This window comes from Opisthorchis viverrini (genome assembly GCF_000715545.1).
Source record: "Opisthorchis viverrini unplaced genomic scaffold opera_v5_241, whole genome shotgun sequence".
NCBI classification, from domain to species: Eukaryota; Metazoa; Platyhelminthes; class Trematoda; order Opisthorchiida; family Opisthorchiidae; genus Opisthorchis; species Opisthorchis viverrini.
The window spans coordinates 113,023-125,487 of record NW_008751893.1 but is presented as its reverse complement, the minus strand read 5'-3'; the positions used below and the strand labels follow the sequence as shown (position 1 = coordinate 125,487).

The window sequence follows — 12,465 nt, the reverse complement described above, 5'->3', positions numbered from 1 at the left end:
GATGACCCTTTCACCTCGCGCGCCATTCAGTTCTCCTGGATTGCAAACATTTTGTGCGACATCGTGGTACCGCTTCGATCAACTACAATACGTCCTCAACTCAGCGAACAAATTACTGACCAAGGTAATTCAGTGCTCTGCATAAATGCAAATCACGCTTGTTTTCCCTTTGTTCTCTAGTTGGCTACCGTTATCGCATTCTAAAGGATGACCCTCATTGCTCAAGCATTTTCCCTTTTTAGGCTATCGCATAAATGGATAGTCAGACAGAATTTTTGACCACAGAGCTTAACCGTCTCACCCGACGTGTAAATGAGCTACAAAAGGAAAACAATGTTTTGATGGCTGCACTTGGCAGGCGCTCACACACATTCTGCTCGAACATAATTGAGTTTGTAAAAACGCTACAGGGAAGTGAAAAATTGAGGTACTATTTCGCGCATTTTAGCATATTTATAGTGATATACTGGTGCAAACTGCGGACAAAGTACTCCCGGGTCATCAGTTTGTGATAAGTGCCCGTGGTGGCAAGTGGGAATTCGTAACGGACGGCGATTGTACAGTCACGAAGATCGACAGTAGGTGTGATTTACACTTCTGATTGCTCCAGGCAACAATCAAGCCGCATGCGAAGCTCTTCTTAGTTGGCTTTATACGGGTGAACTTCTGCCAACTGATGATGCGAAAGCTCTATCCGAACTTATTGTTTTGGCGAGGAAGCACGAGCTCACCGACTTGGTCAGCCAGTAAGATTCGTGTTTTAAGGCCTATAGTTTAGATGCGAAATGATGCTATCCTTCATGCTCAGGCGGGATAACTGTGTTCTTCTCTATGAGGCGGCTTTTGTATCAAAAGCCCTCGTACTGCTGGAACATTGTTTTTCTCTATTATCGTCATCGTGGGTAAGTATGACCTTGTTTTACCATCCTTATAGCTAGGATTGCGTATCGAAACAAGAGCTGAGCACGTTGTCATCTAAGGCTTTACTGTCACTGTTAGAAAAGAAAACGCGATTTCCTCTCCATCGTTCGATCGAGCTCGAACGCGATGACGTGGCCCTGTTGATTCTTGAAGAGAATCCGGTTGATGTGAGTGAAAATACAACCCTTTACTTTTCAGTTCATTTGCCCGATTATCCTTTAAGTTTATTGCCCATTATAATCCGATCTTAACTTAGTTTGATCTATTGTTTTTGACTACCTAGCGCTACTGCATTGTCCCATTTATTCGAGGACATAGTTGTATTTTTCGACCCCATTCTTCCGTGAAACCATTTCTATTTAGTTCTCCGAATTTATCGAGGAATGTCAATCGCCGTGCGATGTTGAAAGATGAGTTCACCATGCTGCTTTTAGCGGGCACACAATTTACATACTTTTAGGCCAGATATAGGTTTTAATTTTTTATGCTGTTCTAAGGTGCCCAAACGACTGAATTTTGCCGCTTGAAGCCCTGGGCTCGGTCGCTGGCCTTGTTTGCTGATGGCGAAATAGACCGAAGANTATATATATATAACTCGACCAGTCGACTCCAATTTGTCCGTTGTGAGAGGTTTGATCTTATTAATGTTAGCGATCCTGTGTACCAAAAACAATTCTCAATATCCATTCTGGACTCTATTACGAGTTCTCGATGTGCTCGCTTCCGTCGACGGCCAGTCCACATTGAGAGTGACAGGATGTGCTGCCAGCATGGACACTGCTAGGCTTAATAAGTTGGCATATGTTTGGAGATGCGGCTTCCCCTCGCCCTAATGATTTACTTATTTTTCGTCACGAAGTGACCAGACCTTACCGTGGTGTAACGGTTTGCTATAACTCCTCGATCCATTGAGTTATACAGGGTTGCACCCGTGCGGGTCTCGCAAAGTCTCTCATACCAGATTGGCCAATGGCTAGAAGTCTGACGAACACAGTCTCTTGGTCATCCAAATCAGAGGTTGTACACGTATTGCGACTTGTTCCATGAAAATCGAAATCCACTTGAACTTCACGACAAACACCTCTGTCTTGTAGTCAGGCTCTTGATCCGGAGGCTTGGGTTCAAAACAATGGTAATCGATTGCTTCAGCAATGTGCTGACCACAGACTGTTTTTATGCAGTAGTGGCTTCCGAAATAGCACAAGTCGTCTGGCCACATGGTGTTCTCCAGCGCCGTGCCGGCCACGAACTCAAATTGTTCACACTGCTATCACGATGGCGCGGATCAACAAATGACTGCCGCTCGTTTTGGGACACATCTGTAGATTCCAACCGCACGTTCGTCCAGAGTCCCTTCTCCCTTCGTTTTGTAGGACCGCGTAAGGTGCGGACAAATCGTTTAACAACTGAGACTGGTAGATGTTAGATAGACTTACGGGAGTCGTCTTCTAGAGTCCTTCCAACTACTCCACTATTAAACGTGGTGAAGCGAGATCGCCACCTCTTTCCACAGTTCTGGGACTGTGGCATACCGCTACCAGGCCCACTCAAACACTGGATATCACCCCGAACAGGGGCTTAAATCTCGGAGGAACATCCCGGCTGGTGCTGAGCATAACTTGGCCCGACGACTTATCAGACGTCAAGTTAAAGTGAGCGTGAAAGCCGACCGTGATGTTTGGTGGATTCGGAAAGCCAAGGTAATGATAGAGGCTCAGAAAACCGGGAATGCCCAAGGATTATTTAAGTTGATCCGTGCGACTGATCCCCGGGGACCACCTGTGAGCGAAACTGACGGTGACCTTTGGTAGATTCGGAAAGCCAAGGTAATGAGAGAGGCTCAGAAAACCGGGAATGCCCGAATTTTATTTAAGTTGATCCGTGCGATTGATCCCCGGGGACCACCTGTGAGCGAAACCATCAAGGATCGGAATGGAACGACCAGCTTGAATAAAGGAGAGCACCTCGACCAGTGGGTCGAATAGTTCGAACAGCAACTATCGTGACCACCAGCTGCCACTCATCTGGGGCTTGTAGCTGGTGTGGAAGCCTGGACGGTAAACACGGGACTCCCTACAGCCTCGGATGTTAATGACTGCATATGTCCTCTCAAACGCCACCAAGCTTCTGGTCCGGGTGATCTCCCACCCGCATTGTTCAAAGATGGGGGTGAAGCCTTCAGTCAGCAATCGGTGATACTTCCCAGTTTCAAAACAGGCTCGTAATGAGTGTGGTAACCACAGGGGGATCAGCTTGTCCCCGGTCGTAACGAGGCTGTTGTCGTCACTTGTCCTTCTTCGCCTTATGGTGGCTCGTGAAACACTGACTCGATATCAGAAATCAAGATCATAGGCTGGTAGAGTGGCGTTGCCCAAATATCCACACTCCGTCAGGTGCTAGAAAGAAACATCATGCATACTAACGACCGACGATTTTAGTGTTTCTGTTTTTCCAAGGCGCATTCGAATGATTGTAGTAAGCTAGCAATGAGTCCGTTCCCCGTCCACTTTTATTCTTCTAAATAAGGATTTTGAATAAATCATGGTTGTATGGCAGCGAAGTACCAGTGTTGAACACTGATGTCATGTCGATGATGATGACGATGATGATTCTGACCAACCTAACCCGCCGAGACGGCAAGCTGTTTATTCGAAATAGGTCAATGATCAAGGTTCCTGGCTCAAACACAACTCACCGTCTCTGCTGTTCTTTCTAGACCCGTAAAACCTCGCACTAGCTCAGCCCTCGTGTTTCCTTCGGTTGGCATCGTGTGTTGGCACCGAAGAATGTTACAGCACCACTCTTTCAATCATTCAATCATTTTGCCTTACGGTTTGCTGTGCGCTTCATGCCAGCGAAGTGTTAAGTAGCAACTCGGTTTTCACGTTATTTTCGGTTGCTATCACACAGATAGTAGGCTGCTAATCGGTTGTTGTTCGTTTTGTTTCTTCGTTCCTGATTAAGCTTTTGCTAGCACACTCATTGCTGAGCTTCACGCTCATTTGGGAATAAATCGGGGAAAATGAACGGATGCCAACGGCGCATTACGCTCTGATGCACAATGAACTCGAAGCAGTCCAGTTCCTGATCGGTCATGGGTTTCAAGTAAGTAGCCACTACCCTCATATGATGACTCTGTCTTGAAATGCCTGGTTTTTCAGGAAACTTAGAGACTACTGGGTTACGGGCAACCTCTGCGCCTCCATCTTCAGCACCAGCTGCTGCCTCAGACATCTTGATTCAATTTCAGAGCACCGGAAGCCTGTCTAAGCTACCTTTAACGTTCGAATAACGAAAACAAGCAGGACGACAATTTTGTCTTGTTGTTGTGGGTTCCATTCGCATTTTTGTATGCTGTCTGTCAGGAACGAGTATCCAGGACATATGCATTGTAATTAAAGTGACTACACTGTCAATTTCTACCTGCCTGTGTCTGTAGGTATGCGATGGCACGGAGGCCTCTGCATGTGGCGGGGTGGCTATTGTGTTGGTGGTGGCGATATAGATCAGTGCTTCCTTCGGGTGACATGGCAGCTAGACACCGAAAGTGTTTTACGTCTCAACGAACGGTGGTCATCTCTCTACTATTCGTTTGACAATGTATGCGTCTTTCGAACATTGTATCTCGGATGAGATGGTGGTTTTCCTGGAGACCGGTAGGCTAATTCTTTTCGGTTGCGCCCACATTCCAACTCTGTATCATCTGACCACCGGTATAACTAAATTTCTGTCTAACCCGGTGGATTCAGAAGTTGGGAAAATGGAGGGAGCGAAGAACGCTGAGAATATCTGTAAGTTGTTCCACGCGCAAGGTCTGGAGCCTCTTCTCAGTGGAACGATCACAGACCACAGTTTTCCCATAAGGAAGGACGTTTGGAACACTGAGTAGAACATGTCGAACACCAATTCAGTCGACCATCCACTAATTCCCGTTCGGACTACCGACCAGTAGCGGAAAAATGGACTGGGAATTGAGTGTTTAGCCTGTGTGTCTATCTGGGAAAAAAAGAGGCTGTCCTAGACATCTGGAGTCAGTCGTTGATGGTGCCCATATTCGTAACCTCAAATGTGTTGCTCTGGTTTCCCGTGTAAAGAGGCTGCTAGAATCACCGATGCTGCGGCACGCGAAACTTTGGCCCGTGACCATCAAGGGGGCTTCCATGGGGTTGGAACTGCGTCGATCACACTTAGACTCCATCGAGTCGTAGGGTAGTGGCCCATCCACACTCTTTTTGTTTGCTTCAATGATGTGTTCGATTTTGTCGCTCGGTCAGTTCTTCTCACCACACTCACCCACCAGGATTCTTCAGAAGTTCCTGAACACAGTCCGCTTCTTATATTCACACGCTTCATAATATCGGCAGAATTGGGATGGGACCACTATAGAGGCTTTTTCACGAGAAATGTTGCCCAGCAAAGGTGTGCATTTTAAAATCGATAAAATAATGCGGTAGGCGCTGCAAAGTGTTCTTATGGGAATCTAGTTGAAGTTGAGTATGTCTTTGAAGACGACAAATAGCACAAACTCTATTAGATAAACGAACCACCTTCATGTCTTTCAGCGTGCGCCCTGTACTCACAAGGTGCAAGGTCTTGAGGCCTTTGAACATGCTTCTTGCAATCGAAAGAGGCGCAGTGAAAGACGCAGGGAGTTGTGCACACCTCGGTCGTCATATGAGTTCTGCTGAGTGTTCTATCTAATAGATGCACGAATTTTCAAGGTCTGAATCAAGTTTGCCGGTTGGTGTCATTCGTGGCGTCAAAATGGCATCAAAATGACGTCAAATAGCATCACTTGGTCTCAAGGGTCACATCTCCAGGCGATAGTACATGCTGTTTTGCTGTATGGTCATGAGAGGTGGTCACTGCCAACAGATCGTCTGCGGTTTGTCCATTTTTTTCACTCCTGGCACACGCTTTGCTTGTGTCGGATGAAGTCGAAATATTCTTAACGATTTAGTTAGAATACAACTGTTTGGCTGTGCAATAGATATTTCAGCCATGGATAAACACTAACTGAGGTGGCTCGGTCACGGGCACCAGGTTTTTGCTTGCCAAGAAAGGTGTTGTTTTCATTCCTATTTCAGAATAGCGCAAACTGCGGAGTGGATGGCATGTGGCATGTATCTTTTTGGTGCTACCCGCCTTCCACGTGATGTTCCCTGCAATCGTTACATGATAGGCGGCTAATCGATGTCAGTGATGTTAGTGCTGTTAGTTCCTTTTCCAGACTGTCTGAGCGTTTGGAGATGCAGTTACCTGGTTAAGTTTCATTTCATCGTGTCCGGAGAAGTTTGGTGACCATCGGTAGATTTATTGCTGGACAACGTTTCGCTTTTGACATAAAAGCTTCGTCAGGCCAAGTGATTAGGTTCCGAGGTTAGTCGAGATTTAGGGAGGAAGGAGAACCAATTAGCTGAGTCAAGCTAAATCTTTGTTCCATTTCACTCCCACTGTTTCCTTCCATCATCTTGTAGCTTTAAAAATAATCAGATAAATCTTGCGGTTGCACGACAGTGAAGCGTCATTGATGAAGATGACGATGACGATATTCGCACGTAATTTTCAATAAAGGTTTCGTCCTGTCAGTGGTATCAATCTATGAGGAAAAATCGAAGAGCACTGCGCAGCTGTTTCGTCCTTGTTGTTAATCATCATCAGTGCACATCTAACTAAACTCGGAGAGTTTGGAACCCGCGATTTTTCAGTCAGTGACTGAACACTTAGCCGTTGGCCATGAGTGGTTAGCATGCGTGTGCTTAGCGCTGATTTACACAAGGCGTAATATCACTCGTCCTTCGTGTCCGGAAACCACATCACGTGGTCACGTTAGAAAGTGTTTCAGTTGTCAACGCGTGCTCTTCAGCCCTGGGTGTGGGTTTCACTCTCACGATAGGTGCAGAGCATAATCCTCTTAAATTCATGATCTACGGACTGTCATAATCGTGCGACGTGCTTTGTTCGTTTTGTAGAGCGGTTTGCAATCCCGAGATTGGTTATGAATTCCGTGTTATCCGCATCCGCATTTGACAGGTGGGTGAAGACACCTGTGTTCTTGGTGAGGAAGTGCGTCTTACAAATTATGTCGTTACTGAATTAAGCAACTGTTGAATAAAATCGCTTTTAAGCTGGTGCTCACTTGTTTTTCGGATCATCGTGCTTGTTCTAAACTTCGCACTTCGGCAAAGTCCAATCCTGTCCGTAGCTATCTGATAAGGACACGTCACGATAGTGAGTGTTATAAAAGAGCAAATATCTATGGGTTAAGGGGTCATTGTAAGCTGCGTTCACTCTCTAAACACGGCACACTTCATTTGTATCCCCATTATCAAAGTAAGAAGGAGTTAGTCGGACACGAAGTTGCTTACTGTCAAACATGGAATAACTGGGCTTAACAATATTCATCCTGACGATCGATGCATGTGCTCGCTGTTTATTTACAGGACCCGCCCAAATATCGTTTGCGATTTCACGTTCCTTGATAACTCAGTGGCTCTCACATACTTGACGTTAGTGATGCGGGGTATTGACCGTTGTCGAAACCATGTCATTAATTGGCCCCTACAGAGAGTATGTTGCTGGCGTCAAAGTGGCTATCAACCCCATTCGAAATAGTCTACAAGATCAACATCGGTTATTCACATTCTTGCTTTATTTTTCGACGTGCTTTCTATGTTGAGCGCTAATTAGTGGCTCCTAATTAGGGCTCTGTGGACAGACGTCCTACATCGCTCCGTCAGTCCACTCTTTATGTCTCGTGATATTTTGCCCACGGTTTACTTGTTTTCATTTGCTCGGCGGGTTTCTGTTGATATTAACTTTACCCAGGGGCGATCTGGTATTGCGCATGCCCGCCAACTTCGTCACCGTCATTGTTTAGGGTTTTCATCCTTTTACTGATTCGGCTGATCCGGTTGGAACCTTTTTTTTACTGAATGGCATATAATTTTCATAGTCATACAGCATCGCGTAACAACATGATCTGACCACACGTTCCCCCATCTGCAGCAACGCCCGTCGCAGCTTACACACGTAAGTGTTTCCCCTTCTACTTCCTTATCGGAACTGATTCTCCACGGTCATTTGAAACCCTCGTATGGTTCCCTGTCGCAGCAGACCACGTAAGTGTTTTCCCTTCTACTTCCTTATCGGAACTGCCCCCTCCACGGTCATTTGAAACCCTCGTATGGTTCCCTGTTTGGTTCTCACTTATCACTCATCCCCGTTCGTGTTTCAGTTGTGTTGTGGCTTTACTGTCCTTTTGTATTAGCTCACAAAATGTTTCAATTCCTTCATTTCGACAGGGGTGACGTTAGGCATGCATTGATAACACTGCCAAACCTATTCACTTGGGTGGGTTTAGAAAGAAAACCGAATGCCCATATTATAGTGAGTTCATCGGTGACTGCAGCTGAACATTCTAAAAAGCTTTGGTGGCTTGGAGTAGGTCACTGTACCAAATATTGCGCTTCACATGGCTGATATGTTGGTCTGTGTCTTCGACGATAGACTCTAACATTCTCGGAAATTCGTCTCCGAAATCTTTATCACCCTATGGGTTAGTTGACAGGTTCACAAACCTGCCTCCACCAAATAAGAACGGCGTTTTCAGTGTCCATTCTGTTGCTCGACATACTGACAATCCATAACTGAATTTAACTAACCTCTTCAAAAATCCGAAGAACGTTAACTCTCTGGTGGTTATTAAGTAAATTGGCTAACCGTGGCTCGATTAACTAGTCAAACTCAGCGACGTCCCTTCCCATATTCCCCGCAGTTTGTTACCCTCCGTTTTTCTGTCTTCTCAGATGCATTATTCCACTGTCCTTTGAACGAACGTAGGGCAGCTTATTTGCCAATATTGTCTGCTGTGGTTCTACGCTCTTTCTCTGCCAATTTTTAGCTGTGTAGCTGATGTAGGTTAGGTCTTTCGTGAAGGTGAGCCTGCAATGAGACAAAAATACAAGTGCCTCGGATGGGAGCTGAGCACGTGAACTGTTACTTGCAGGATTGGTGTTCTGTAGGATACCGTACATCACACTCGTTTGGATTTCAATTCTAATTCGCCACATCCCTGTATCAATATTCAATAGTCAGTGACTCTGCAGCCATCCGGAACGGTGTTTCTTGTGCGGTTTCAACGCCTGCCGCTTTGTGATAGTTACGCATTGTCGCTGAAGGTACTTGACTGTTGGTAAATCAGATTTAAACTTGGAGGCAAAGTTTCTGTGTGTTATATGGGCCGTTGCTAGTTGAGCACTCAACTGGAAGTTGGGAGGTCAAGGATTCGACTTCTGACGTCGTGTTTCCTTTTTCTTGTCTGCAATCTATACTTGAATGCCTGATCAAGATTATCCGTCCACTTTTCGCGTCGACCGAGCCAAATGCTTTCTACAGATCCAGCGTGTTAGCACTGATAGTCTTTGGCATTAGACAAGTTTCAGGAATCATGTGAAGACAAATTCATGCTTATGGTGTTGACCAGCGACCAGGTTAGTAGGGAGCACATAAAGTAATTCATCTGGTGATTCGTTGGACTGATCTTTTTAGTGAGCGCTTCCCCAATTGTTCTCCCTATTAGGTGGACTCGGTTGTGGAACCTGCTAACAGGACGTTATTGCATGCATTGTGTCAAAAAAGTCCAGAAGATAAGAAACATTCGGAACATCTCGGTTTGGCACAATCCCTTCTAAGCAAGGACGGCAATGCATTTGTAGCTGATGCTAATGGAAAGTACGTCTATTTTGTAGCATCCTTGTTTGATGTTTTGGCCACTAACGACGTTTCACTCATCCTGTGCATTGATTGGTTTGTCCTTTATTCTTCGGTGAAAAGAACGTCATATTGAGTTTGTCAAAACTTGTTTTTTTCGCACGAGATCAGTTTTTAGCCGTGGCTGTCGAGTGAACATTTGTGTTGTATTTTCGCTTCCGGTATTCCAAGGTCAATGGGGTAGGGTACTCTGGGTCACTGTAACCTCCGTCTTCCGTGGAGTTGGGTGTTTATGCAGTGTAAAGGAAATTGACGATCATAAGGGTGACTCTGCTCAGTGTCAGTCTTGTTCTCTTGAAGACTTCACAGGTCGTTCTCTGTGTCTGGGGCCGCCTTTCTGAACTAGTCGGCCTCCTGTCAACTGGTTACAGCGGCAGCCTCGTAAGCTCACTTGCTGCTGCATAGCTCAATGGTTAGAGGGCAAATTAACTGACCGTAATCTCTAAGTTGTAACCCAACCCCTGCATATCGACTGCTCCTATCTAGGTTTGGGCAATCTGGTATTATCTCAGCCCTCGTTTCTCCTCCGGATGACAGGGCAGCTATGCATCGGAAGTGTGTTACAGCTGAACGTTTATTATATATTGTCATTCTGTATGACTATTCCCAACACGGACTTTGATTTCTCTCTTCGTCTTTCGCTTTTACATTTCCATGTTTTTTTCTCTAGTTTTAGACTGCAGTCGCATAATTCTGTTATGGCCATTTCACATATCCACTAGCATAAATCACACACTGGTGCTACTTTCAGTCCCTAAATTCGAACGACCAGTGGGACGGTCAATGTCGGGTATCGTTTTTCGTTACACCACGTCCCCCCAAATGATAAAGCTTCAGAGTCCATCAAGAAGTGTCTGGTCGTTGTTGCTCACGTGAATTTGTACAGCCATCCTGTTCTTGCTTTCTGAATGAAACAGGAAGCGTTTATCCTAAGGACTCCTTGCTTGTGCGCAATCAGTGCACTCCCTCAGACATGTAAATGCGGATTCTAGTATCATTCTGTTATCACTTCTTGCACGGAAACGTCTGGCGAGAGTAAACATCCGTCGAGCCGATATTCAAACCACATGTAGGCATTGTCCTGTACTAAATCGGCTTTCGTTGTGGTCACTCGATGTGGCCTGGTGGGAGTATTAGTAAATACACACTCCCGCGTTGTGATTGTGAGGCTTTAGTAGCCACTTGAAATCGATTCCTAAATTGCTTTGATTGCATTCTTTAGGCATGAAGTAAGATTGATGAATTCCGCAGAACAGTCCTACTCATGAAGAACTGTCCACAGTACCTGAATTCGTGAAGCCCGTAAAAAGTGCATATGCCATTGAGACTTTGGAAGACTTCGCGGTCGACGTGTAGGCGACATTGTTTTCCTGTACTTCAGCAGTCAAGTGGTTGGGTGGGACTAGTGTTGCTTGCCTAGTTCAATAGGCTGATGCCTATGCAGCTGACGGATGTAGTCTTGCTTCTTTTCCCTTGTGAAACTGTGCGATCGGAGTATCCCTAAATTTTTGTGAAGATTCGCCTTTTTGCCGGATGATGGTGGTCGATCTGTTAAGTGTGTTCGCCAAAGTCTAGACACTGAGTCTTGCTTTTTTCCCTTGTGAAACTGTGCGATCGGAGTATCCCTAAATTTTTGTGAAGATTCGCCTTTTTGCCGGATGATGGTGGTCGATCTGTTAAGTGTGTTCGCCAAAGTCTAGACACTGTGCGTAAACGGATCTCCTACATGCTCCCTATTTGTGTGTCTCCGTGTACCACCTCTTCTGTCGACGAGAACAGAGGTTTTGTTTTTCACAGAGGCATTCAGTCTGCTGCAGCCCAGTTGTTGCTGCTGGTCTGTTCCTGAATTTTTTGTTTTTCACGCATTCAGTCTGCTGCAGCCCAGTTGTTGCTGCTGGTCTGTTCCTGAATTTATTAATATGCTTGGTGTAGTCCGAATCACTCACCTGAGTGATTTTAATTGATTTGAAGCTCGGACCACAAACGGCTGTTTCAGTCGTACATCCTCTCTGTTGCTGTCGAATGGGTGCCTCTTTAATCTGCTCACTCCACAATTCCTTCTCGCTACGCTTGATGTCTTTGGATCTCTTCTTAACCAGTGTTGGTATTTTTCCGACTGTAGATAGTTAATCCAGTTCTGGCCAGCTACAGCATAGGACAGCTTTTTCTTATCCCACTATTTAAGCTGAGGGACATTTGTGTGCGTCCACCACCTAGCAGACAGATGAGTCTCCCGTTAACAACAACCTAATGCCTGGGAAAAAACGGCTGACCAAACATGACGATAAACCGGGCGCGTGAAACTGCAGAAGATTGTTTTAGGTTTGAGCGGCTCTTCATCCCTGACCGACAGAGAGGATACCTACCGCCGTAACGTTCTGTTATGCCAATATGCGAACGGTTTGCAGCGAGAAAAAACACACGGTTGCAGCTAGTTTTCCAATGCACTCTCTCCACTTCGCTGAGATTGACGTTGATAACAACTTACATCGTTCTGAGGTAAATCTTGGTTTTGATGCAGCCTCTTGGCTGTAGGTATGCACTGCAGGTTTCATTCATTGGAAATAGCTGTTGGTGGAGCTACGAACTGCACGACTGTCCTTGTAGAATCTATGAGACATTGGCGAAACTTATTGCAGATTACTGTCTCTTTTCACATTGGTCCTCTACAGCACTCCAGTGCATGTTGCTTTACTTCACTTCAATACCTCTATGTTTGGCTTGCTAATGGAACACGTGAAAGAGGCTGATTTGAATGCTGCAAACAACATG

General features: G+C 45.6%; 2 protein-coding genes across 2 annotated transcripts in view; both read left to right on the top strand.

The window, feature by feature from the left end:
- Positions 1-254: 254 nt before the first annotated feature.
- Positions 255-2,732, top strand: T265_08778 (hypothetical protein; the record flags this gene model as incomplete). The annotated part of the gene is made up of 7 exons (XM_009174678.1): positions 255-427; positions 460-578; positions 611-746; positions 779-902; positions 939-1,088; positions 1,937-2,305; positions 2,415-2,732. 7 exons carry the CDS (start codon positions 255-257, stop codon positions 2,730-2,732), a joined length of 1,389 nt encoding a protein of 462 aa, XP_009172942.1.
- Positions 2,733-3,939: 1,207 nt separating this feature from the next.
- T265_14669 (hypothetical protein) overlaps positions 3,940-12,465 on the top strand; it is a gene marked incomplete at both ends in the record, with an annotated part of 44,939 nt that continues 36,413 nt past the window's right edge. The window contains 2 exons of the mRNA XM_009174696.1: positions 3,940-4,026; positions 9,503-9,654. Coding sequence (XP_009172960.1) covers positions 3,952-4,026; positions 9,503-9,654 — 227 coding nt within the window. The remainder of the gene's footprint in view (positions 4,027-9,502; positions 9,655-12,465) is intronic.